Source organism: Cygnus atratus, chromosome Z (genome assembly GCF_013377495.2).
Source record: "Cygnus atratus isolate AKBS03 ecotype Queensland, Australia chromosome Z, CAtr_DNAZoo_HiC_assembly, whole genome shotgun sequence".
In the NCBI taxonomy this organism is placed as follows: Eukaryota; Metazoa; Chordata; class Aves; order Anseriformes; family Anatidae; genus Cygnus; species Cygnus atratus.
Window position 1 is genome coordinate 16,173,761 of NC_066396.1, and position 27,511 is coordinate 16,201,271.

Genomic DNA, 27,511 nt, shown 5'->3' on the forward strand with positions numbered 1-27,511 from the left:
CTACCTTTGGGGTACCAAGTATTCATACTTTGAAGGAAGGGAAACATTCCTCGTCTTTTAAAGCTCTTCCGTAGCACTTGAAGGACTTTTAGAGCACCCAAGTGACCTTATAGCATTCTCCTAAGATGTGCTGAGTTTCCATGCCCCAGTCCTGCCTCTAAAAACAGTTTTTGTCTGTTTTCTGAGACAATCATGAGTTGAAATCCACTGGGAGCCTTAATAAGTAGGCCAGTGATGTTCATTCTCTTTTGCCTTCCCTGTCACAACACTGAAGACCAAAACTCACAAACTTTTGAGTTTGAATACCCAGTACAGTGAATTAAATTCTGGAGAAAGCTCTATTTCCTTTTCACTCTGTCCAATGTCTGGGTAGCTTCCTTTTTCTGTTTCAAGGTATAGCTCTATAGCTGCCTCTCAGCTCACTTTAAGAGCTCGCTTTAAGACATGAGAAATCATGCCCTGGGGAGGGAGTGTGGCTACTGTGTCTCCATAGAGCTGGCAGCCCATGCCCATGAAAGCACTTTGGGGCACTCTCTGGTAAACTCACTCTCAGTGCAGGGCACGGCAGGAGGGACTCCAAACTGTGGGCAGTGAGGCAGGCTCTGAAACTACAGCAGTATAGCAAAGTCACAACATGATGACACTGTCCCCCAACTTCTGGCCTAACATCAAAGCGCTTGGTCAAATCAGAAGAAATACACATTGATGGCTGTTAAATACCAGCTCTGGCTCCAGAAGTCTCTTAGCTGCAAATTCCTGGTAAAAGCTGGTAAAAAAAAGCTGGTAAGATGCTAAAGGAAACTCTGCTCTGTGCTTGCATTGGTTTGATCTTCCCCAGACATCTGCTCTGGGGATGAAAATGCTCTGACTCAGATGGGCAACAACGAAGCAGATGACCCAGCCCAAAGGAGAAAGCCTGGGAAGAGGTCAGTCATGGGAGGCTGTGATTGATATTTGAGGGAGAGAAGAACAGGAAGAACACCATGATCCTGAGCAATGGACGATGAACAGGCTTAGTAATGGTGCATTTCATTGACTGTTATTTATATTCAAGTATCTACAGTGACCTGTGGCCCATTTGTCCTGAGTCTTTCTAGAGAGAATGAACAGTAACAGAAGAAAGCATAATAAAATTTAACATCACCTGATTTCGGTTACTTAACATCAATGGCTAAGTCAGTTGTTGAGTCTGCCTAGGCTCCCTAAACAGCAAAAAAAATTAGACTCCTATAGATGGTGATTCAGAGTAGGAGGTTAATGCAGGTGCTGTTTTTCACCTCCAGGGGAGATTTTTTCTCTCTCAGCCAACTGTATCAGGAACCTATTCAGCTAAAACCACCTCCATTAGCTCCCTGAGCTCCCCTGTTGAGTGTGCCTTTGTTTTCATGGACGGAGATGTCCCACATCTATTCCTTGCTCCTACCCAGTGGAGAAACTAAAATTCCTCAAAACACTCTTCTCTCTCAAGCTATGATTTTATTTTATAAACTTTGTTTTTGCTCTTAAAATTGAATCTGACGTTTGGATTGGGAATCAAGTTTGCCAGTATGGGTAATGGCTCAGAGATGTCGGCTGGGCTCTGTGGGGTTGGCTGGAAATTTGTCTAGGTGAATTCAGTTCTAGCACAGTGGCTTTAATGTAAGCATATTATAATCAGACGGTATAATAAACCACATACAGGAGCAAGACAAAAAAGGCATCTAATGAGAACACAAGAGTGCTCAAAACACAAACTTAAAAATTGCTCCACTATAGGGATTATGGCATTACACAACATACAACACACAATAAGATTTCTTGGACTCGGGCCATAGTATTCGCATCTTGAAGGCATGGCAATTACTCTGCCTAAAAATGTTGAGAAGGATGTTAAATTGGAAATAACTTAAACACTTGCACATGATTGGAAACATTTCTTAACTGGAAGCTTCATATTTGCTGGACACCTGCTAAATCTGAAAAAATCTTTATCTGAAAAATCTGATCACAGTCTGCATATCTACTGTACATTTATTTATGATCAAATGAAGTCTTTATTACTCTTATTCCATTGAAACAAAATAATCAAACAATTCGCTTAAGAGAAATTCAGTTCAGTTTGCCTTGACCCCAATACCATGTCAATATTTGATTTTAATATTTGTGTTAATAAATCTAGGCAGCCACATCCCTCTCAGAAAAAGAAAAGCATTATGTATGGCACAAGGTATTAATAGTGATAAGCAATAATTTATTTCTACTGCAGCATATTCTGCATGCTCCAAGTGCATAGATACAGACAAGTTTTAGCTTACCTTCATACAGAAACAGTTGCATAATTCCAACCAAAATCTTACAAAGATTGAAGTTCTTATTTCACTGAAATTAGTTTTAAAATGGAATTAAATTGAATCCACTTTCATATAACGTTTTTTTTTCTCCTTCTGAACTTTACACTTGAAGTTCCTTAATATTTATTTTTAAGAGGGCAAGTTTTATTTCTGTTCTTTGTAATTAAAGAAACTAATAGGTGCATTAGTGATTGCAGTGCTGGAAAAAAAAAAAAAAACACAGACTACTTTTGAGTTTCAGCACAGCCTTTTTGTGAATTTCTTGAAGCTGACATGCAAGTCTTCCTTAGAAATATAATATAAACACCAGCTGGAAACACCCAGATGCAAAGAACACAATTCTTTATATATGTATAATTGTGTTTTTCAGATCCAACCTTTAGAATTAAGGAACAAAACCAGTCTATGCAAGGAATTATATTAGAGGAATTTTAAAAGTAAGAAAACAGCAAGCTTTGATACACCAGAGAAATCCTTCAACTTTTATTCACATCAACTTTGTATACATCAAGTATATATCAACTTTATATTTCTTCAAATCATGTTGAGATTGATGTGCTGGGTCATAGTTTAAAAAATAAATAAATAAATAAACACTTCTGTTTCAGTTATTGTATTTCTATTAAAACTGTCTCATTCTCTTTCTCCTTCCCACTTTTTTTTTTTATTATTATTATTTTGCCTTCTCCATTCAACTATTGTGGTTTAGGGTCAGTATATTTATTGATCTGCAAAATATATTCAGTTATGAGCAGTTACACTGTTATATCTGAAGACACGTGTCATTTCCAGGATGCAATTCCTCATCAGCATTTATGTTATCCTTTCTATAAACAGCTGGTTTGCAAAGATACTGATTCCAAAAGCCTAAGGGGACCTCATCCATGCATATTCATAAACTCATGTCTGTCAGAATAGGTCTTTCACTACTTTAGTTAGATGTGAAAGAATATGCAGCAGCAGGAAGGTATTGTTGCAGTGGTAAAACCACAGTAATCAATATTAGAGAAAAACAAGTAAAAGCACATTTAACATATTCTGTGCTGTATCTGCGGTTAATATACAGAGGGTAAGGGACAGAAAGACAGGTGAATTGTATGGGTCATGAGAGCTTACAAAGAGATGCTTAAATAGGTCCAAAAATTCTTGAGCCAAATCCATTCTTACCTAGTGAAAATCTAGCATTTGTGCTTATTGCCCATGAGTGAACCATTCCAGTGTGATCTTCTCTTCTCATGAATCTGAATTAAACTCATATTTCATTCCCACTGAAGATTTCCATCATACAGTATAAAATTTATTTCTGAACATCTGGAAAAGGCTGTTCAAATTATATCACAAACTCCCACATATATCATTCTGTCAATGTTTTAAAAGCAACATTGAATGGAGTTTAAATTTGGCATAACTTTCCTATTTTTACTATCTAACCATTAGGGATAAGCAGAGAGATACTGGGGATTACTGCCAAGGATGATGAAAAATTGGTGACGTCTTTACTCCTGACCACTACTCAGGCACTTTCTGTAAAACTGAACTACTAGTCTGAATAGACCCTGCTCAGAAATAACACTTTCAAACAGAAAGTTGTTGAAAAAGTATCATGCAAAGTTCTTTCTGCCTATATCAATCTAGATAATACTTTTTGATAATATATACTACTGTCAAAGTGCTAGGCTACCCTCAAACACAAGCTAAGTTCATCCTCCTCCAAATACAAAAGATGAAATAACACACCATATTGGGTTTTTGCTCAAAAATACTGAAAATGACAAAAATATTTTATGGAAATCCAATACAAAAATTACATTCTCTTACTTTATTACAGATTAAGGCACCTTAGATTCAAATGATACATGAGATGAACTGGAAAAGGTACATGAGTCATCTGTGAAGAACATGGAAACAATTTTCTTGTCTCATTCAAATGACAAAGAATATCTTAGCTTGATGTTTACCGAAGAGATTGCTTCAAAGCATTTATCTGACAGTACTGTATTAGCAGTATTGCAAAACTTAGGTAAAATTGTGATAATGAAGTAGACCTGACAGTATCCATCTCTCTCTGCTCCAATACTACACACATGAGATGGTCATAAACTTTTAAAATAAAATCCAGCCATTCAAAACAAAGAGAAAGAAGATACCAAGGTAATTTCAATAATACTTTCTGGCAGTTTTATAGTAGTTCCTTAAAGCAGTTATACTGTGCTGAGTAATACTCAGCAATTTTTTAATACTAAGATTGTTGTTCTTCCTACACAAGAGAGAGAAAAAAACAAAACAAAACAAAAAAACTCTAAATTACAAAAATTATAAAAAGTGATATGTGGACAAGTGACAAAATCTCAAGTGTCTGATGCATGAAAGTGCTTTAGTTCAGAATTACATGAGCTAGAACATTAGAGCAGTTTGACTTTTCTAAATAAGTAAAATGTAGGCATTCTAAATGCCACAATTTCAGGTGGCCAATTTTTATTTCTCTCTAATTGCATCTCAGTGGGCACTTCTGTCCAGATGTACTTTTGTTATCAGAATAAGTCAAGTGCTGAATAGTCATGTATAGGAAGTTTAAATTTGATATGGAAAAAATGCTCAGTTAGAAGCAGTAAAATTAGTACTCTTGAGAAAACCTGATTGTAATACATCTGAAAATGACCCCTGGGCAATAATACGAAGCTTGCGCAAAGCCAATTATCTTTACACAATCTTAAAACACAAAGATCAAGAAGTTACAGTGTGCATATTAACATAGATTTACATGGAAAAAAATGCTGAAGAGCAGATGTATATAAATAATATTCATCTGGTTTTATCTACATCTGGATTTATTCTGGGAAAACTTCTCTGGCATAGATATTCCAAGTGTTCAGGGTTTGGATATTCCAGCAACCCATGAAGAGCTACTTCAGAATAACCTTTACACAATGATATGTTTGTTCAGCCTGGAATACTACCACATGGAGATAAACACTTATTGTCAAATTTATACAGACAAGGCAAAATAGCCTGATCCTGCCACCCTGAAACAAAGGGAGTGCACTCTTTTACAACATAGAAGCTGCATTTGACTACAAGGTGCATATAATTCTGCCTGAATATTTATTCTGGGGCACATGTCAGGTACAAGGTTCTAAAATATGACAGGTTCAACTTACATTTCTGCTTTAGTTCATTTATTTTTATTTTTATTTTTTTAAAGAAAAAAAGAAATGGCTAAAGCATGCATTTTGATGTTTATTATTTTTCCCTAGAATGTCTACTGAATGCAACAATAGAGTTAACCATATTGCATGCTGTTTCATGTATTTTTTCAAAATGAAGGCTTCAATAAAATATTTCCTAATATACAATTTATCACAAATCCCATTACAATATACAACAGAATTAACACTCATGAGTTGGGCTGATTTTCATAGGGGAAAACATGGGACTTAAATCTTGATGATAAATGGGTAAATCTGTCCTTGAATCCTCATCTGGATAACTTCCTACTAGCTTTCATAACAATGAAGAAAAAGTGTGGAAATAAGTTGGTATCTATTAGGTTCATCAATTTGACTTTGCATGCTTCTTTTAACTAACTGTTTCATTATTCTTACCCTGTATAAGAAAGACCAGCTTTCTATCTGAATGAAACAGAAGCACATTAGGTAGCCAACTAAATCATTACAGAAGTCATCCTCTTTAGAACCTGTTAATACATCAGTAGCACATTGTTAGCACCTAAAAACATAGGTCCTAATTTAGATCCTTGCTCTGTAGCACTGAATTTCAGTATCTACTAAAATAACTATCACTACCATACCTCAACATTGAGTTTAAAGTATTTCAGTGACAAAAAAGTACAGTAGAAGAGCTTATGACAGTACTTGAGTTCATAATGCTAAACAATTTCCAAAGATGGGGGGGAAGAGGGGGGGTTGCTCGGGGAACCTCTTCTGAAGGACTACTCTTAGTTTTGTCTCAGTTACAATCCAAGTATTCATGGATAATATGCATACTTGCATTAGTATTAAATTTTTATGAAGCTGTAGGCCACCCTGTAAATGATTTTGCACCTTTATTTTCAAAATGTGAAGGTTTTACTTTTCAATTAGCTCATGATATTACCACAATGAGCTCCAGGTGGTAACCTGGGAACCCATCAATGTCGTAAGTTATTTTAGGTTAGCAAACCAGTGAGGCTTCAGTTTCACAGAATCTGAAATTGTAAACCAGTGCACTTCTGCTACAAACAAACACCACTTGAAAGATGAAGATAATATAACTTGAATGAGAAGATAAAAACAAAAAAAAAAAAAAAAGGAGGAAGTAGTGGAACAAATGAGTACAATTTTTGGGTCAAAAAACAGCAGCCATGATGGAAATAACTTTTAAAGTGTATAGTGCAGATGCTGGGTTGGACCACAGCCTATTACTCAGAATCAATTTACTGTCAGCAGGAACTAAGACAATGAACAAAATAGAAATAATGAAATATTTTAAACAAATACGAGGCAACAGGAAAACTTTTTTTTTTTTTGACAGAAATCTACTGTCAAAAATACACAGTCCAAAAGTACTAAAGACATAAGCAAAATTATAGATTTTACACCAAGGCAAGAAGGTAAGAACAAAAAGTTATTATTACTTCCTTTAGTATGGGTGTTCTAACCCAGCAAAGATGGATGACCTCCTAACCTATTAGACAACATTAAAAAAAAAAAAAAAAAACATATTCTAAAACATAAGTGATCTTCCTAAAGCCTCAGCCATTGTTATTAAAATGAGAATGTGATTTGCTTTCCTCTTCATTGATCGTGGCACACTAAGTTAAATCAACAGTGTCCTCAGCTACCCCATTTCTCCAGTACTTTCTAGCTTGGTGTAAAACTTTGGTACTGCAGTTAACACATGGCTTCAGTCTACATTAAGCATACCTTGTCATTTAGCACTGCATGTCTACAACATTTTCCTCTGTAGTTTCTGATAGAGTCACATCACATTAACTAATGTATTCTCCTGAGTTAATATATTTTTAGGCCTAACGCTGGATTTTATGACCTGTTTCACCCACTGGCACAGGATACAAGCAGTAGCATTATCCCGTCATCTTGATATGGCAAGAAGGCAAGAAGTGGGCTGACCTCAAAAACTGGGTCAGGGCTGTGTGTAAGAGAGAGCAATGACTGAGTACTGAACAATGGCACATGCTGGAAGAGTATTATTATTCAATGTACGTTCCCAAAACATGGGTAACTTAGTCCTTAGAATGTCAGTTACATAATGTTACTATTAGTATTATCATATTTCCAAATTATATTGTAAATAGAGAATTTATCTGAATTGGGCAATTCCTGATTCATTAATATTTTAATCAGAGTAAATCTCAGAACGGTAATTTTGATCTTTTAACTGTTCCTAGAAGCATTTGCTATAACTAAATCAATAGACATACATAAATATATAACTATAAAATACATTAGTGTAGTATTATACCTCATGAGATCCTAAGTGCCTCCAGTAATCAGATGATTCCCATATCTTCCATGTTTACTAGGCACCCAAGTTAAGATCGTGGGATTTGATTTATATATGTATTTATTTCTTGTCACTGCAAATGAAGTCAGAGGAATCTGTGCTTTGAACATGGTTCCACAACATCTTGGCACACAATAAAAAGTTACTCAAAATATTTTTGAAGCACTAAATGATAATTACCACATAACGATCAAATGCAGAAAAAAATCATGAGAAAATTATCTCTCCTAATGGCTAACCACAGGGCTGAAGGTGATAAACTGATACATTATCAAAAAGAGGAAAACTGAATGCTGAATACAGTCGCTCATCAAGTGACTGCAATCCATTCCTTAAGCTCCACTAAGTAAAACAGAGATCTTACTGAAGTATTACTGAAAACTAAATAATTGAAAATGGTGTTAATTAATAAGAAATGATGATAATTAGTTCTATGTGTTATTACTAAATAGTTTTTGTGTATATTATATATATATATGTTAGAATAATTCTCAGAGCATTAGAATTCACGACCATTTCCTGCATTTATGAATTTCCCTATTAAGCATTCATTTAAACCATTCATTTTGTAATGGGAAGGACCTACAGACTCTACAGAAGAAATTTCCAAATTCTTTTCACTTCAATGGTAATACTACCAGAGATGAGGATCTTAAGTTTAACTTCTGATTTTCCTTGCCCCTGAGCAAATGATACAACACAAGGGGGGGTTAATATAATGCAAAACCCCTCTTCTCCAAATCTAAAACCTAAAAAGACAACAACCAAGTTCAAAGCAATTCAATGGCAAGGACAGTAAGAAGATGCCAAAACAAAGAAACCAGAGTACCTGAAGCATTCTTGCTGAGCAAACTTGGCTGACTGCCATGAGAAATGCCAGCAAAGCAAGCCCTTTCCAAAAACTTTACAGTTACTTTTGGCTTTTAAAACATTCAGCCTTCAAGGGAAATTCTATACTTCTCTGATAGATTTTTATTTGACTAAACCAACTTTATACATGAAAAATCTGGCAATCTCATGTAAATACCTTGTTTAAAGGACTACATGTCCTAACCATACATCTGATTATTGCAAATATAGACAAGTAAACAGAGGTTGTGGACCTTCAGACACTGTTACTCAAGGACTAACATGCCTTTCAGATTTTGCCATAGGTGATAGGAAAAGCAAGAGCAAACTTTCAATAAAACAAAAACTCATATACTGCAAGGGATGCTTTATTGCAGGCATGTCATGTTTAAATGGCCAGATGGCATCAGTGGCAAAAACATCATCTCTTATGTCTACTTGCTTAGAAACTCTGTCCCATATAAAACCTGGCCATAACTGCTCATCATTTGGGACTTTTACACAGTTTTTTTTGTAATTCACTTCAGGTAAAAGCAAATACAAAATGAAGAATCGTGGGTTTTACAGACTGATTATAGGAGAGGATCTTTGCAGCTTTCTGTTTTTGTGCCTCCCATGGACTCTGTTGAAAGTTTTACTCCTAATTCTCTACAGAACTACTGGCTCTGACTCTGAGGTATGATAAGTCTGTTTGGTCTATGAGTCATTATGGAAGTACACTAGTCTGAGGCAATGCAGATCACAAAGCTGAGGATAAATAACACAAGGAAATACAGATAATAGGTTTTCTGAGCCAACGCAAAATTAAGCAGTACCATGAGGAAGCTTTGTGAAACTTCTTCAGAGAAGACGTTGTTTAGGCATGAAACACACAGCACTAGTGTAAAAAAATCTAGGAACTACCTTAGAGAACCATAGAGCCTTGCAGAAATAACTGACTGTTACATTTTCCAGAACGGATTGCCTGGAAAATTACTTATAGTGATGAGGAAAAAAGAGCACCTGTTCACCTTTATATTGTATTTACCATTTTTCTTATTTTTGGTGAGAAATACATAAATATTGTGGAAGAACATAAGATCCTGCTGGCCAACAGTAACTAAGCATTACAAAGTGCAATGAAATGCCAGTGAAGATGTGAAAGTGGGCAAGTGGGATCACATTTGGAAAAATTAAAGGAAGATAGCAGCTCACGCTTTCTTTTCATAACAACAGGAACACCAATGTTAAGAAGTGGCCAAGAAGGCCAATTTAAGTGTAAACACCTAATCTGAGTTCATGATTATTAGTGAGGATAACATCCCAATTTGATATGAACTACTTCGGGTGCAGGTTGGTGCAGTACCAGCCAATGACCACCTTCTTCCCTTTTACAGAGGGGGCTTTCCACTTCATTTCATAGTCTACTGGCTTGTTTTTCTTTTATTTTGTCCAGTCTCATTGTTCAGGGCAACAGTAAGCAACATGTAGCTTGATTTCAACATCCTAGTGCTTTCTGACATTAAATTTAACCCATGTTCACTTTCTGGTATTTCCAAAGTAAAATGTGAGCTTGCTGTAGAATTTGAACCTTTCATATATCAGCTCTTACAGAAGAGAATAATTTCAGAGGAAAGCTTTTAGAAGTTCTTGTATTCTGCAACCTGAAGCAACTGTGAGCTGGAAGAGTATGCTGGGCTGTGTAGATTGAGGAAACAGCATGTCATCCTCGTGGCATCCTTACTTCCTTTATCATCCAGTTATCTGTAAATGCTTTGGGTTACAACTGACCGCTGGTTGTGCTGTATATTGGAAACCTAACATCTTCTGGCTAAGTGGACTTCTGACTAAATGCATTCCTGAGTTAGTCTTCAAGCCAATAATCAGCACTGGTAACCATTAAAATTCTACTTCAGAGCTAAATTGGTACATTAGCCTCAGATTAGCCCATGTGATATTATTTTGAGGAACATATAGTGGAGCAACAGTGTGAACCCCTGGAATTTCCCACACAAAACTTCACTTACTCAAATGAATATCGAAACTCAAAGACGGGCAATTTTGCCTTTTTCTGAGCAGTTGCATTTCAGAGTTCTTTCAATCAGAAGTTTGAACCAAACTCCAAATGCATTTACAGTTTTCTTTACAAACTACTCTGCTGAAATCTCTGAGTAAAATCTGTGAGTAAAAGAGAATGTATTGACAGAAAGGTGTATTAGATGGAGCTAGCTAATGACTCCTTCTTCCTGACAATATTGGCTCTTCGTGGCCATCACCACCAGTTCAGATTGAACCACAGTATTCATTAATAGCAACAGATTCAGTTGCTGGGGGCAGGGGGAGAAAAAAAAAAAGTGCAACTTTCAAAAAAGATCTTTCCGAGAATATGTGGCCAGTAAGGAGACCATATTGTTTCTATAAGAAAAGAGTGTGGGCAGGCAGAAAGATCTCCCTAAGCACGTGCACAGCTTTCTAAGGTGAAATGTAGCTCTTACGTAAGAGTGAGAATTTAATAGCTAACTGTTCCTGCAAGTGTACCTTTAAAAAGTAAATACTTCAATTAACCATAATCCAAGGCTTACTCCCTTTCACTCTCTAGCATGATTTTTATCTAGATTTTTAGCAAGCTGGTAGAAAATGTACCCTTTCTGAAACTGAATGAAAGATGTTATGAAGCAGAACCCAGGATGCAGCAGAATGCAAAGACATGCCAGTCAGCATCCTGGTGACCTACTTTTATTGTAGCAATTCCATATTTTTTTTTTTTTTTAGAAAAGCTGCACAATGAGGTGTCAGCAAACATGCTGCTTATCATTAAAGATTGTCATTCAATGACTGCAAATGCTTGTCTGTATGATTGACAATGTTAGTCACCAAGCTCCCACAGTAATGTGCAGTATCGCTTTCCTAAAGGAATAAATACCGTTATGTTTCTACAATAGAAATACGTGGCACCGGGCAAGTTGCCCATCTACAGTAAAGATGTCTTTTTATGTATTATAAAGTTGTAGTAAGTGGAGAGATGCATGTTTTCAGCAGGTAAATGAGACAGTTGCTTAGGACTTTTCCTGTTTGTTACAGGCACATTTCAACAAGTTATTCAGTGTACCTCCAAAGAAAAAGGTCTACCTGATTCTTCACCTGACTTAATAAAAAACATTTAATTCTTCATAGCCACTGATCTTTATGGCACAAGTCAAACAAGCAAAATATCATTACCCTTCCTTATAAATTCTCATGGACAAATTCCACATCTTCAACTGTCTGTTCCACACACACAAAAGTACCACAGAAGTAAATCTGTATTTCCTTTATTTTACTTCGCAAAAAATCATGTTTACATTTGGAACAACTTGGTAATGGGTTTAATAACATGACCCAGAAGTTATTTACAAAACAAACTGAGAACACCTTTAGATGAAATCAAAATAGACAATATACTTTCTGGAGTATTATGAAACTAGAACCTAAGCTGAAAGCACTGGTGAACTGAGTGTTACTAAATCTCTTTTGGTGGCTTTTTTGAGGATTGAGGATTAATAAATTAAATGCCCTCAAAACTGAAAATATTTTCTGTTTCATTTACTGACAAGGAGTCAGCATAATTTTGTCAGTGATGAGGGCTACAAAACTAACCTTCATCAACTAGCAAGCAAACCAATAAAATAACTTTGAATAAGTTGCATAGCAGTGTATTATTGGGCATGTATTTTTACACTTAAGCCTGATGTTAACTATTTAGATAAATAAAGTTTAGAAAGCACAATGAAAAATGAACAATACTTACAACCATACCGTTTAGGGACACCCAGCAATCTGGTGGGAAATCCTGGAGCAATGGTACTAAAAACTGAAGACAACCATCCCAGTGGCAAAGCAGTAACATCATTCCAATCAGATTAAAGATTCTCACCACAGCACTGGCCAGATCGTATGTCATATGGAAAATCTGTAGACAAAAATTACAAATGATTGATGTGATGCAAATCAGAAATGCAAATTATTCACTTCTCATCAACACAAAGAAGCATCATCCTGAACTTTTAAGGAGGTAGAGAACTTTCAGTAAGGCCCACTAATTTGGGGACATGAATTTTGGGCACAGAGTTGTACTGACACACGTGACACTTGGCTGCATGCCATGGTTACATAAGCTGGTAAAAAGTGCTTAATTTGGATTAGTAGTCACCAACTAAAGTACTTTCTTGAAGCCCGTAACTTCCTTCAGTTGAGCAAATGTCACACACACACATATAAATAAATAAATAAATAAATAAATGATGGGAAGCTTGGTAAAGGTAGTGAAACCATTGCATGTCTACTAATTGCGTGTCTAAATATTCACAAAGTTGTGGGAGATATCAACTCAATGACCCATTCAGAATAGCTTCACTTCCGCACTTCTTGTTTTCTTAAAACCAACACAATCTGTGTGAAGAAGCAATATAAATAATTTTACATCTGTTTGGACTTCTGCACTGTAAATACCAGTTTGCCATGCAAAATGACATAGAAGTATCTCATTGCTCCTAATCACAGGCAATTTTCCTAAAATACAGAGAATCCTGAAACACGTGTAGTAGCTAACATTAGATCAAACTAATATTTGGATTTTTCCATTCTTGAAAAAAGATGCATCTGCATGGTCTCTTACAGTAAAAACTAATATATGTATATAGACTTTTAAAAACTACACAGACATTTTCAAGTTTGTCATGGGCATGTTTGTTGTACAGGACTGGCATGAACAGCAACAATCTGTTTCCAAATAGAATGGAGAAAAAACATTGTATTTAGCACTTTTCTTCTGCACTGCTTTTGAAGCACTTCCAAATTAGAAATACAGGCATATTCTTTACTTATTCCAGAAGTCAGTTAACTTAGAGTAAATATGATTTATTTCAATAAACATAAAATGTCACCATTCAGGTGTTTAGTTTAGAAGATGAAGAATGTTCTGTTGGTATTTCATGGAATTTTAAGCAGAAATGATCATTTAACTGTATAGATAGACAAATGAAATCAGAGCCTGTAGTGCTAAAAACATCAGATTGCTAGAGGCAGACAGCCTGAACCATTGTATGTGTGAAGAAAAGGCAGCAAAACAACCCAAAGGATGAAGACCAATTGGTATTCCCCAGGTATGTGAAGAGACATCACCAGCAACACTGATGGGCTGCACAAATTATTAGATGTTATTATTGGATCAAATAATAAAACTGCAGATCAGCAGCAACACTGGCTGTTCCAGTTAGGCTTCCTGTCTGTTTTCACAATGTAAACGATCCTCTTCTTTCACCATCTCAGTCTCTCATCTCATTGATGACACAGCAATGCACCCCCAGGCACTGCAGTTTGAGATCAGCTTGTATAATCATGACCCTCCTCTCTGCCTTTACAAACCACGCATCGTCAAAACTGAAACTCCACAAAAATTCATGTATTTAAGAGGGAATTATTGTATCCTTCTGTATAGCTAAAATGAAAGCAGCAATTAAGTACCCACACTGCACATAAGTGCAAGTACAAATACGGAGAGCACGTTAAGGTCATTTTCTGTTAGTGGGAGTTTGTCTTTTTTTGAAAATGATTGCACATTTTTGCATCCCCAAATGCAAAACTTACATAGTAGAAACATAGATCAGGCATTAAATTTGTGTGCAAAACGTTGTTTCAAGCTAGGGCATTTTAAGAGAAAATATTTCAAACCCCAGCTTGATACACTTTGGAAACACATGCTTCTAGCATTATTTAAAATACTATGTCTTATCCAAACACCATCTAGTTCCTGTCATAGCTGAGAAGATTAAACTGATATTTAGGAGAACATGTAAACAGGAATAAACAGAAAAGTGTCACCATTACAAATTTGTATTGTTTCAAAAAGTATTTATGTTACAGCTATTTTAATAGCTATACTTTCAAAAGCAAGATACCAATCAAGAGAGTACGGTGGTGGGACTGAAGTAATTTTATTCAGAAGAACTGAAACAAATAACAGGGAGTATTGCTGATTTGGAACACTAACTAACTCTGAGTTTCTTTCAGGTTACACTATTCTCACATGGTTATTTTATTAAATGTTTAAAGAGCAGATAAAGTCCTGATCACATGAAAAGCCACAGAGGTTTTGTCAGGCAAAGCAGGATTTCCCCTGCTTTTTTCTGAATATTTTTCTGCAAAACTCTAGAAGACAAGACAGAAATAATACATATTTCCCACAGAAAGCATAACTTCACCAGGAATTTTCTGTTGCTCCAGAAAAGCAAGTTATACTACCTGTACTTTATGGCTGGGTGAAAATCAAAGGCCATCTCAGTGTCCCCCCATAGCATTCTCATACTGCCTCAAGCTTCCCACTTAACTGTACTGAAAGAGGATACCGAGTGCTTTATAAAAATGGGTCACAACCAGAGCTAAGCTGAGCATAAACAACTTCATTTCTATGTTTAGCTAGAGGACTTTTCTGAAAACATGCACCTAAGTGTTTGTGATAAGCAGGGAAAGATCTGGTTCTGTGAAACTGCCCAAAGTCCATGAAATAGCACTTGCACAGACTTAAAGACTCCTGCATCCTTCTCCTACCTCTGTAACTACTTGTAACTTGCCTACGCTTAGGCAAGATGACAGATTGCGCAAGTATCCTGTGATCATAGCTGCATAAAAATGATCACTCTGTGTCTTGTATGAAGCCCAGTTTTTGGCATCAATTCAGATTGCAGAGATGGTATGATCTGTGAAGCGCCTATCTTCATATAGAATTTTCATGATTTTAAGGCATTTTGTGCTGCTACATTTTTATTTCAAATTTTAGAAGCTTCACACCATTTAATTGGGTAATGTGTACTGAAAAAATAATATGCGGGTGAATGGATTTGTATATGTATTTATTCCAGAATTTCAGGGATCTTGCCTATCTGTTATGGATATATTACTTCCTGCCTACCCTGTGAAACTGTGTGATGACTCAGTAAAGCTTCCCAAATGAGCCATTAGAATGAGGATACAGAAAGAAACAAAGACTAAAGGAAGACAAAGGAAGACTAAAATTCAAACAAAGTAGCTGGAGCACTGAGTTCAATCTAAAGTGCCTTGATGAATCAATGAGGTCTTCTGATGGGTTTGGGTTTTGCAAGGACTATGCTATCTTGCAGTCTATTATTGACAAACTCATTTTTCCTTCAAAGTAAGCAGCATCTGCCTCTTTGTTATTAGAATGCCTTTGCAGTAATGATCACACAGTGTAAGAACAATAACTTCTTGAAAATTGTATGAGAAACCACATCTAGTAAGGGAAATGTTTGTAACAGTCAGCATCTGACACCAACATCTTCCAACACTTCTGACACCTTTTCACTCAAGTAATATCTCCTCTGCAGCTTAGCATGAGGATCAGTAGGTATTATTAAAAGTGCAGGAACATGTTATGGATATTATCTGGATTGCTTAATGTGGTAACATGATATTAGCATTTCCATCATACCAACAATTAATTGTGGCATTTTATAGCTCTTCTTTTGCTTATATAGCCCAATAGTTATTGCTTATATAGTCTAATAGTTAGGTAGCCCATTCTAATAACTGTGATAATTCTGTATTACAGAGAAAAAAAAAAAAATCCTAAGAAAAAACCTTGTGTGTGTTGAAATAACCTTTCAATAGCTCTTCATATTCTAATCAATCTTCAGTAAATAAAACCTGTTTTCTTTTTTGGAAAGAAAATTACCATGGAAATGTGTTTGGTTAAAAAAATAAATAAATTTTAAAAAATTTAAATACCTAAAGCCTACACTGTAAGTAAACAGTAACATTTGTTCATGGTAATGTATTGACATCTCTACATTTGAAGGGGGAGGGCTCTTTGTTAAAACTAATAGTTAAACTAACCTCTGGACTGAAGTGATACTTACTGTTTTATATTTTTCCATGAGGAACTGATCATGATACATGGAAACAACAAGTAGTAAGTCATATGCATAACTATATGTATATGTATATGTACATATACATAACATATGTATATATGCATAACATATATAATATATATATGCATATAACATATGTATATATGCATATACATAACATATGTATAAACATATGTTTAACTGTATGAGGTTCAACAAGGCCAAGTGCCGGGTCCTGAATCTGGGGCGCAACAACCCCAAGCAGTGCTACAGGCTGGGAGATGAGTGGTTGGAAAGCTGCCTGGCAGAGAAGGACCTGGGAATACTGGTTGATAGGCAGCTGAATATGAGCCAGCAGTGTGCGCAGGTGGCCAAGAAGGCCAACAGCATCCTGGCTTGTATAAGAAGCAGTGTGGCCAGCAGGTCTAGGGAGGTGATTGTTCCCCTGTACTCAGCTCTGGTGAGGCCGCACCTTGAGTACTGTGTTCAGTTTTGGGCCCCTTGCTACAAGAAGGACAGCGAGGTGCTCGAGAGAGTCCAGAGAAGGGCAACGAAGCTGGTGTGGGGTCTGGAGAACAAGTCTTACGAGGAGTGGCTGAGGGAGCTGGGGTTGTTTAGCCTGGAGAAGAGGAGGCTCAGGGGAGACCTCATCGCTCTCTACAGGTACCTTAAAGGAGGCTGTAGCAAGGTGTGGGTTGGTCTATTCTCCCATGTGCCTGGTGACAGGACGAGGGGGAATGGGCTAAAGTTGCGCCAGGGGAGGTTTAGGTTGGATATTAGGAAGAACTTCTTTACTGAAAGGGTTGTTAGGCATTGGAATGGACTGCCCAGGGAAGTGGTAGAGTCGCCATCCCTGGAGGTCTTTAAAAGACGTTTAGATGTAGTCCTTAGTGATATGGTTTAGTGGAGGTCTTGTTAGTGTTAGGATGGAGGTTGGACTAGATGATCTTGGAGGTCTCTTGCAACCTAGATGATTCTGTATTCTGTGATATTTTTAACACAATTTCTTTTTGTAATCAAAAAGTACAGTGCCTACATTAATGATTTAATCCTTCCTAAAAGTCTTATGAGATGTGGAAAATGTGTTTTTTTTTTTTAAGAAAGGAACTGGAGCACAGAAAGGTAACACCACCTATTTGCCCATCTGCATATCGTCCAGCAGGGCAGAAGAAGTAAAGACCTCAGATGGATTCAGCTTGGTTTCACAGCACAGGTGTGCTATACATCTCAGTCATATCTGACTGTCTGAATGGATGCCTTACTAAGACAATGTTCATAACAAATGTATTCAAACACTTGCAAGCGTTTAAAAGTTAGGCTTTTAAACACATTACTCAAGTGTCTAAATATTAGTAGCCTGGTTATCACTAAACATTCACCATCCATAAACGAGCAGGATTTGCAGCTATAAAACACATTTGGATATCTGGTCACTTTGTTTAGACTCCTAAGTATGTACCTGAATATTTGGCAGAACCACCAAGACGTGCAAACTTTAGACAAAAGATTTCCAAAAAATGACTTGAGAGACATGAGATTACTGCAAAGGAGAAACAAAAAAATCCTTTGAGGACTAACCTTTTCTATATTATTATTCCACATAACAGGAAATCAGGAAATATTTTATAGGTAACACTTTTTGTTTACTACTCAGTTTAATTTCAGTTTCAGATTATACTTTTTATCTTTTTTTTTTTTTTTTTAGTAATACTGCTCATAATTTCCACACATTTCAAAAATATGCTTAATAATAAATTCTGGTTCACTTCTGAAAACTCATAATTTCTTCCTATATTATTTTTATAGCCTTTTCTCAATACCATGGAAACATTGAATTTTTCCCTAAAGAACTGACAATGTCCCTGACAGTGGCTGAAATGTAACCACAGATTAACTGGCTTTAATATTTTAACAAAATTTTGCTCACAAAGAATAAGAAATTGCTCAAGAAGTTTGAGTTCACATGTTTTATCTCAGTTTTTACTCACACTTTATTAATGAGTCTCTTGATTCCCATGTGTGAAGCAGGAAGCTGCCTATTCTTTCCTCACACTTATAATGGAGTGTATGCTTTAAATTGATCTTGCTGGCTCTGATTTCTGAGTCTGAGACAGAAAAACTGTTCCAGTCTAACCAACACACTTGTTTAATAGTATTTGAGGCCTGTCGTATTAAGTTAATAGTGCATACATAGTTTAACTAAATGAATAAAAAATCTGTTGAACTGCTGTCATGGAGCATACTAAGTTATCTCTTCTGCCTTCTGGTAATTGGGATGTAATACTCCTTCAGCTGTGATTTTTAGTTCAACTTGACTTCTAGGTTCAGCTTACATAAAAATGAACTTTTAAAAATTACCAGAATTTAACCACCACAGGAGGGGAAAAAAAATTCTTCGGATGTCCTGAAAAAAATATTAAAATCTTTCATCACTGAGTTGATCCAGATACTTCTTCTTTTGCACCTCAAGCACTAGAAGTGCTTGTTATCATACAGCTAGTTTGAGTTTAATCTTCAAATTCTGATTTGCATCATGCCTTGGGCTATATGAAATGACACTTGTACTAAGCGAGCTGTGTGGAGCCTGGAATATTTAACAACCACCGTAGGGAGACTGAAATAGCAGCACGTGTATGGCAATCACTGAAAGCAGACTGAAAGCAGCATTCAGCACAACAGTGGAAGTTCAGGCTAGACTGCAGGGCAAAATAACAGTTATAAAAATGACAAGGGTTTTTTAGGTTCATTCTCTAGGTCAGTCCAAAATTATTAGGTTTATGCCTCAGAGCAGCAACTAAACAAAGATTATGAACTGTAGGATCCAAATTTTCCTACCTGAGCTAAATTTTCACTTTTAAGACAGTGCACAATGCCTCTTTTGGTGCATCTGTCTCTCCATACACTTCAAACAACGAAATCCAATTATGACTTTTTAGACACGTTATATTCAACAAATTGATTTCAAAAGACATTCTTTGTAAATATCATTTGGGACGCTATGTGCTTGATCCAACTCTGACTAAAGGCCATTTCTACAATCTATATGGAAAATATATCTGCAAAAGTAGATGTAAAGGCCCATTGATTGAAATGCCAGGCTATGCCCTTGGGGTTATGTTTTACACTCAACTGACTCTTGATGCTTGTGCTTAATTTTATAATAAATAATTCAACACTGGTAATTCAGTAGTGGGGAAAGGTATATAGCACTATTTAGTCTAGTTGTATTTGTGACCTTAAGCTGACAAATGCAAAGATCTAATTCTGCTTTACTTGGCCCTGGAGGGAAAACACCAGCGATTTAATAAACAGAACAAACTATTTTTAATCAAACATATCCAGAAAAAAAAAAAAAAAAGAGCTGAGAATGGCCTATTTTATGTGACCTTTAAAACTGTTATTTTCTAGATGGAGTCAATCTGACATTAGGTTTTATAATAACGTTCCAATTTATTCCTCTTCAAGGCATGTACAAATGGCAGCCAGCTTCCATGGAGCAAAAAAACCAGCACAACAATATAGAAATGTGACATTGTGCTGAGTCCAGGTTAAACCTGAAAGCATTAGCAAAACTGCTTTGCTGAAAGAATTAGGCAAGTCTTGGAAAGGTCACATATAACCAGGAAGCAAAATTTATTTACTCCATATAAATTCTGCAATACACATTTTCTACTATAAATTTGCCAATGCCATATTAATATATTACCTCTCATACAGAGGGCATAACTTCACTGTCAAAATGTGTATTTTTATTATCCTGTTGTGATTAATGTGTGCAGCCTGTTTTGACATCAAAATAGAGAGGACTTGAGATCTACAATTAAGAAAACATGCCAAGACTGACAAATCTCATGATCCTGAAACAAAAAATACAGTGTTAATTTTCACTGTGTTTTTACACAGATGTGGGTCTCTTTCAGCAGTTATTTTGATGATATACCTTGTTAGACTAAACCTCTACCTTCATTAAGTGAAGCAAAGCAAAAAAACAGAAGCAAAACATAACTGCAACAATAATAAATAATAATATCATCATAGCTGTGAGAAAGACACAAATATACCGTATTAACAGCTATCTCCATTGCAAAAGTTTGCTGAAGCTATTCTCCTTAAGTTATAGTACAAAATTGAGAGTGACTGTATGGCAAAAAATACTTGAATCGTTCATGAGCAGAGATTGTGAGTTTTGCTGGCTGGCTTGAAGTATGGCTCAGTTCCCAGCAATAATTCAAGCATCAGCATCGCCTGACATTCAGCTCAAGCTTCTTGATGGGCAAAGTATCTCAAGTGACAGCCCCACTGAACTCAACCTCTGTGAGTGGAGCTGAGCTAGAAGGAATGTTTCATGTATTATCTTTTATAATTAGTCATATCTTACAAAGAAGGCAGCTGTAAGATACAGCCAGTATCTAAATGGCCCGAAATATTATTTATGATTTATCTTCCCAGCTGAGTGAGAGGTACTGTTTCTCATATAAATGTGAAGATGTACTCCGGTGTGAACTAGAGAAGTAAGTTATTCACCATCAGCAGGACTCCCACAGCACTCAAAAGGGCAATGGAATGACCAACATGAATCTTAAAAATTATCACTGCCTGCAGCATTTCAAATACAAGGGAATGAAGTTAGGTACCTGATTCCATTTTTCTGAAATTAGTATGAGTTTCTGAAGCCTAAGTTCTCTAGTTTTAATATGCTTACACAAGCTGTTGTCATCCTTATTAAATGTGAAATTAAACAATAAATATCAGAAATGTATTTTATAATGAAGTTTACCACAAAATGTATCATAAATGCTGAGACAAATTCAGGATACCCTTTGGATGAACCATGATCTTCACAAAAATTGCCATGTTCAATAAAATTGTTTTATACCATATTTGATTATTCAAGTCTCACAAATCCTGGACCCTTATGATTTCGATTTTTGAAGTGTAACTTCAGAGCCAATCGCATCCTACCCCCAACAAGCTGAAGTCTTTTCCTTTCAGATATGTATTTACAGTAGAGTTATGGGATAGTGTGCCAGCTGGACCCACCATCAAAACAGGTGGAACACAAACTGGACTCTCAGATTCACAGATCCAACAACAAAACAGTGCACAAACTGCTTCCCGTGATCTCACTCAGGCTTCTTTCTTCTGTCTGTTGAGTTACCTGAATATTAAAAACATCCCAGTATATATCCATGTACGGAGTCAGGTACATAAAGCATTTATAGAATCACATGGTTTTAGGTTTGTCTGGGATAACCGTAACAGAAGAAAGCCTTCTACTGAAATTCAATAAAAATGAATAGGCACAAAAATGATAGACTGCAGAGAGAACTTATAAATACAAACAAAGTAACAGCATATCCCAGAATAGTATGGTTTTACAACTGACATCGTATAAATGGGACACCTATAACACACCTCTTTCAACCTCAGCATTTTCCTCAGCATCATTCACTTTTTATAAAGGTTTCCAGGCTCTGTGCAAACAGGATGAAAACACATTTCTTCTGAAAATAGGAGAAGCACCATCATCATAAACCCCAAAAGGATCCATTTGAGATTAAAGGTGATGGTTCATTGAAGTTCCTAAATCATGAGTTCTTTTTACATGATGCTTACCCCTTAAACCACACTGCTGCATTTTTGAGCTTCTAACTTATTTTCCTAATTATAATACAGCAACAAAATGATCTAATAGCAAACAACTGAAATAATGAGGAATATTTCTCCAGAGGATTTTAAATTGGTGTCTCACTGAAGCTATTGGGGTTAATCTTCCAAACATGGAAATAATGGGCAAGGAGTTGAAAATAAAAGCTGTTATGTTAAATTTCTTGTGGAATAAGAGTTCTGAAACCAATTTGATTAAGAATGCTTCATTTTAATAGCAGGAAATACCTTGATTTTAAAAAAGCCCCAGAATGTTGTTTTATGAGGCACAGCTGTCACATTTTAATGTTGATATATTTGGGTTATTAAGATTAAATATAAACTGTGAATAAAATATTTGAAATTCCATAATGTATTGGAAACTTTTTTTATAGTGACCTAGAAGGCCAATCCTTATTAAAAAAAAAAAAAAAAAAAGACTGGAAAGACTGGTTATATCTAGAATTTTCAGTATAATAAACTCAGAAGATTAGTGCATGATACTTTGCAAAAATCAGAACTCTTCAGATAGATGCTTAAAACCCAAAACACAGAAAATCCATTTATTCCTTTGAAAATTTTGGTAATCTTGCTAAAAGCAAACACGATTAAACCACTCATATATCATACTCACACACATGCACACACAAAAATCGAAAGAATAACATCTAAAGATATACATATGAATTAATAATTATTCTAATATCAACAAATTAACTTGTGAGTCAATGTTTCACAGTATTGATTAATTGTCTTAAAATTATGTGGCTAATTGAACTGCATTATAAAAAAACTTTTTTTTTTTTTTTCCCTGGAAGTGCAAATAAAGCCTGCAGTTACAATCACAAATCACATAGATGTTACTCAAAATCACATAGAGGACCTCTTTTGCAATTTTAAAGGTTAAATAAAAAATATTAATTAAAAAAAAGAACAACAAAACAAACAAAAAATCCTAATGCCTGAGAAAGTAGAAAAAGCATACCAGAATCGTAGTCTTTACAATCGTATCAAAATTTGTCAGTAGAAATTAAGAACTCGGTTGCCTGTTAAAAACTTCAGGTTGTCAGAAGTATATCACCAGTTTAAACAAATTAGTTTGAAGATTTGCATACAATATACTCTTATTTTACAATATACTACCTTGATCAGAAATTTCAGATGCTAAATTATTCTATTTTCATAGCTGTGTTCAACTTTAATAAATATATGACTGTTATTATTAAGAAAAGTGAGTCTATACAACCATATCTAAAAACATAATTTGCACGCAGGTCTGAACACTCAAAAGTCTCTCCAGATTGAAAGTCTATGTAAAAAAAAAAAAAAAAAGAGAGAGAGAGAGAGAGAGAGACAAAAAATGCATACAAATATGATCAGAAAAGAGGAACTACGGTATGAAGAAAGAAGTACAATTTATGGTCCTATCTGGCTTCTTTGATTTTTGTCTGTTTCCAATAACAATTAAAATAATACATACTTCTGATGTGTAAAATTGTTCAGGATTTAATGCACAATCATCTCAGACAATGTTTTACTGCTGTTGGTTATAATGATGAAGAGCTGAAATGTGGTCTTCACCCCCTGATTGATTTCTTTCAAATTATTTTTTGAGTTTACCATTCGTAATATACATTTTTAACGTATACCTCATTGTCTATCTTCAGTTTTCCATACAAATAATGAAACGAGACAGATTGCCCTATAAATGGCACAAGACATCAGCCTATACTGAAATGTATACTAAATGTCAGTAATACAACTGGAAAAATCACTTACTGAACCTCATCATCAGCACACCATAAACCACAGCAATGGGATGAGCCTGTTGAGAGTTCCACTGACAACTCACCGCTCACCATCTCCCCGGCAGGGTTGGCTCCAACCTTGCAATCACCACCTTAGGTTTATGACCACTGCGGGTGCACTGTGATGGCTTTCACTTCCAGATATGGATCTGCACTTGTCTTTCTTGGCTGACCTAGCTGCTAACAGTGGCTTCCTGCTGTTTTCTAGCTGATCTGATGAAGATCAAAACTTAGGCTTTACTGCAGAATATTTTACCCCATTTTCAGTACACAATCCCCCACTAGGCCACCATAGGCTGCCTTAGGTTCCCTGCTACAGCTCATTGAAATCACGGTCACCCCAGCTGTTGACTGTCAGCCATAAGAGTCTTGAGCTGAACCTTTAATCTTTGTACTCAAATTTTCTAAGGCTACTGATTCCTTAGAGATATGTTGGGCACAGTACAAGCAAACACCGTCTACATGTTTACTGCTAATTCTAGGTATGTCTTCCACTAATTTCTGGGTATGCCTTCCATTGGCCATGGTTGTGGTAGACAACATACCTCCTCATTCATCCCAGGAATACCTCTGTCCTCTTATGTATTTTGATTTTGTATATCAACATTTCTGATAACTAATGCTATTGCCAGCACTCCTGCAGAACAGTATTCATTCCATCCTTCACTCGGCACCAGGAAAAACTTTCTGTGCACTCATTCTTTGCAATCTTGGATTATTTTACTGACAGAGGTTTGTCTGTCAGTTTGCCTGCAGCCTTTCGCTACAAATGGAAATGCACATTAAAAAAATCAGCTGCACGTTGCCCCATACAGATATACCATGTAGTGTTCTGCAAAGGGCCTTCAATGTTAGCCCACCAGCAGCGAGCCTTCTTTGGGTACGTCCTACTCTCACAACATGTTGCTGAAGGCTCAGTAACTTAGGTTGTAGTCACATAGATGACCTATGGTTACCTTATTATGCTTTCTTAAGTCTTATTATCTACAACAGGAAAAGTGATGGAATTTTGTCTGTGAATGGCATTTCACATAGCCTTTTAATGAATAAACCCAACTCCACATTGTACATGGTTAAATTATACTAGGCAATTAAAGCACTTCTGCAGCATGGTAGGTAGAGCAGGCTGGTGCTAGCACTACCTCTTCCTTGATATCACAGACTGCAATTCAATGCTGTGGTCAGCAGCTTGGTTTTCTTCTCTCTACTGTATAATGATAACCCTTGCTCTTTCCAAGATGTAAAACATGGACTCTTCATTACAGGCCTAATAATTTCTTCTTTTTAGTTCTCCTTCTTCAGAGTTTTTCCCCTCCTCTCCTCTCCTCGATTCTCCTCGACTCTCCTCGACTCTCCTCTCCTCGAGTCTCCTCTCTTCACCTCAGGGATGTTCAGTATTGTACTGAGATCAAGCACACAGCCTTGCTGTGCAACACTGAGCAATACTTGTGTTTGTCAACTTCAAAAAGCAAAACCATATTTTGCTTCATATTTTCTAAGAGCAGGCCACATTTGCCTGTTGGTTTCTGATTGATATAGCATACCGTAGCCCCTATGCAGCCTTTTTCCAGTCCCATGTTTCTGCCTTGTCGGTCTGCTGACAATGAAGCTGACTCCCTGGAGCAGCTGGAATCAGACTGAATATTGAGCTAAAGCATAGCTCACAGATGACAGCTATATGACAAGCAGACACTGAAGAGGGTTCATAACAAAGCAAAAGTTGTGCCTAAGAACTTGAGGCAAACATGCTCTTATTCACTGAAAGTCCCAGTTATCCCATGTAGCCCTTTTCTTTTTTTTTCCTTTTTTTTTTTTTTAATTCTTTTTTTTATTCTTCCTTCAACAGCAGGAAAATTTGGGGAAAATCCTCTGGGACATTTAATAGTTTTAGTTTCCAGTCCCTTTATATTGCTGTTAAAAGATGGAGATTATACTTGTTGCTGTTTGAGTGCTTTCCTCTACAACACAGGTTGCAATCTATTGCTTTCACTGTCAGTCTGTTTCTGTCTCACCCATACTTCGTACAGTTATAACCTCCCTACATCTCACCTTCTGCTTTTCATATTTAGAATTTAAAACAAGAAAAAACTGCTAAAGCAGGATCATGTAAAAATTTTTAAGAAGAAAATTGCATCCTTACTTTCTCTGCATGGATTTATAAGCAATCCCGAACTGATGGTGAGATTCTCACTCACTTCCATTTTTAAAGGCAAATTCTTCTGTGACTAAATGTCTGGAGGAAAAGGATTTACTTTCAGTAAGAAGACCAAAATTTCCCTCTCGTTTCTGTGCTTTCTTATTCTCGTTCCTCAGAGTATCCCCACAGTACATTTTCAGTCCACTCCAAATGTTCTTATTTTCCTAAACCCTGTCCCTGTGCCATATCCTCTCTATTCTTTTTTTTTTTTTATGCTCCCACAGAAGACATAAACATTACATCCAAAAGAAATCCAGAAAAGGTTTTCAAATTTAGAGAAGGCAACTCTGTCCACCCTTCTTCAGAATGATTGCATTCAATGGCTGACATTAAAAGGTCAATATTTCATATCAATTACCATATCATGGCAATATTGCCAACTCCAAGTAAATACAATTGTGATTTAGGCAACGCCATAAACATTGAGAATAATTTAAAAATACGCTTTGAATATGCTTTGGGTAGTTATATTTGCATGCCTATTGAAATTCTCCCAGAAATTGGTGGAAGACTAAAAATAGATATAAGAAAAGAAAACAGTAATAAATTTGAGATGTTTACAAGGTCCCACAACTCCAGGAACTGAGACTCAGGGAGAAAAGCCTGTAAGTCTATTTAATATATTAAAAATATTTAATATTGTAAGGCTATTTAATATTGTAAGGTCTACAATAAAGTTGGAAGAGTTTGCAAAATTTGCAATGGCATTTAAATCATTTCACCTTTACTACCTCAGTCCTAAATTACAGAAATACTTTGTTTCCAGAAGGCAAAATCCTGGAAATATTTATCCTGTGTGCTCTCAGAGCTGTAATTCGCATCACTGGGACAGTGCTGTGACGGAGGCTGAGTAGCAAGAACAGCATTTACGCAATTGCAGAGTGACAGTGAAACAGAGAGCTATTTTTACCATTGAGTTTGGCAGAAACAGCTAACCACTAGGTGCTTCAAACATTTCAAAAACTCTAGAGCTGGGGGTCTGCATGTGCACGGGACCACTAGAATAAGACAAAAGGGCAAAAGAGAAGAGAGGAGAAGCCATGATTTTACAGAGCTGAGAAAACTCTTTGCCTACCAAGTTCTGCAGAGACAGGCTTTGAGAAATACAAACAGGCTGCAGGGAGTTTTCTGAAATACTTCTGGATGTGTAGTAGCACTTACTCTATCAGGCATTATTCCCTGAAGTACAATTTTGAAATTACTCTGGACAATTTATCACCTGCCTAAATGACCCTGTCACTTGGCTAGTCCATCAGCCTGGAACTTACTCTAATA

General features: G+C 36.2%; 1 protein-coding gene across 1 annotated transcript in view; it reads right to left on the reverse strand.

The window, feature by feature from the left end:
- HCN1 (hyperpolarization activated cyclic nucleotide gated potassium channel 1) overlaps window positions 1–27,511 on the reverse strand; it is a 199,231-nt gene that overhangs the window by 79,947 nt on the left and 91,773 nt on the right. The window contains exon 3 of the mRNA XM_035566138.2: window positions 12,469–12,630. Coding sequence (XP_035422031.1) covers window positions 12,469–12,630 — 162 coding nt within the window. The remainder of the gene's footprint in view (window positions 1–12,468; window positions 12,631–27,511) is intronic.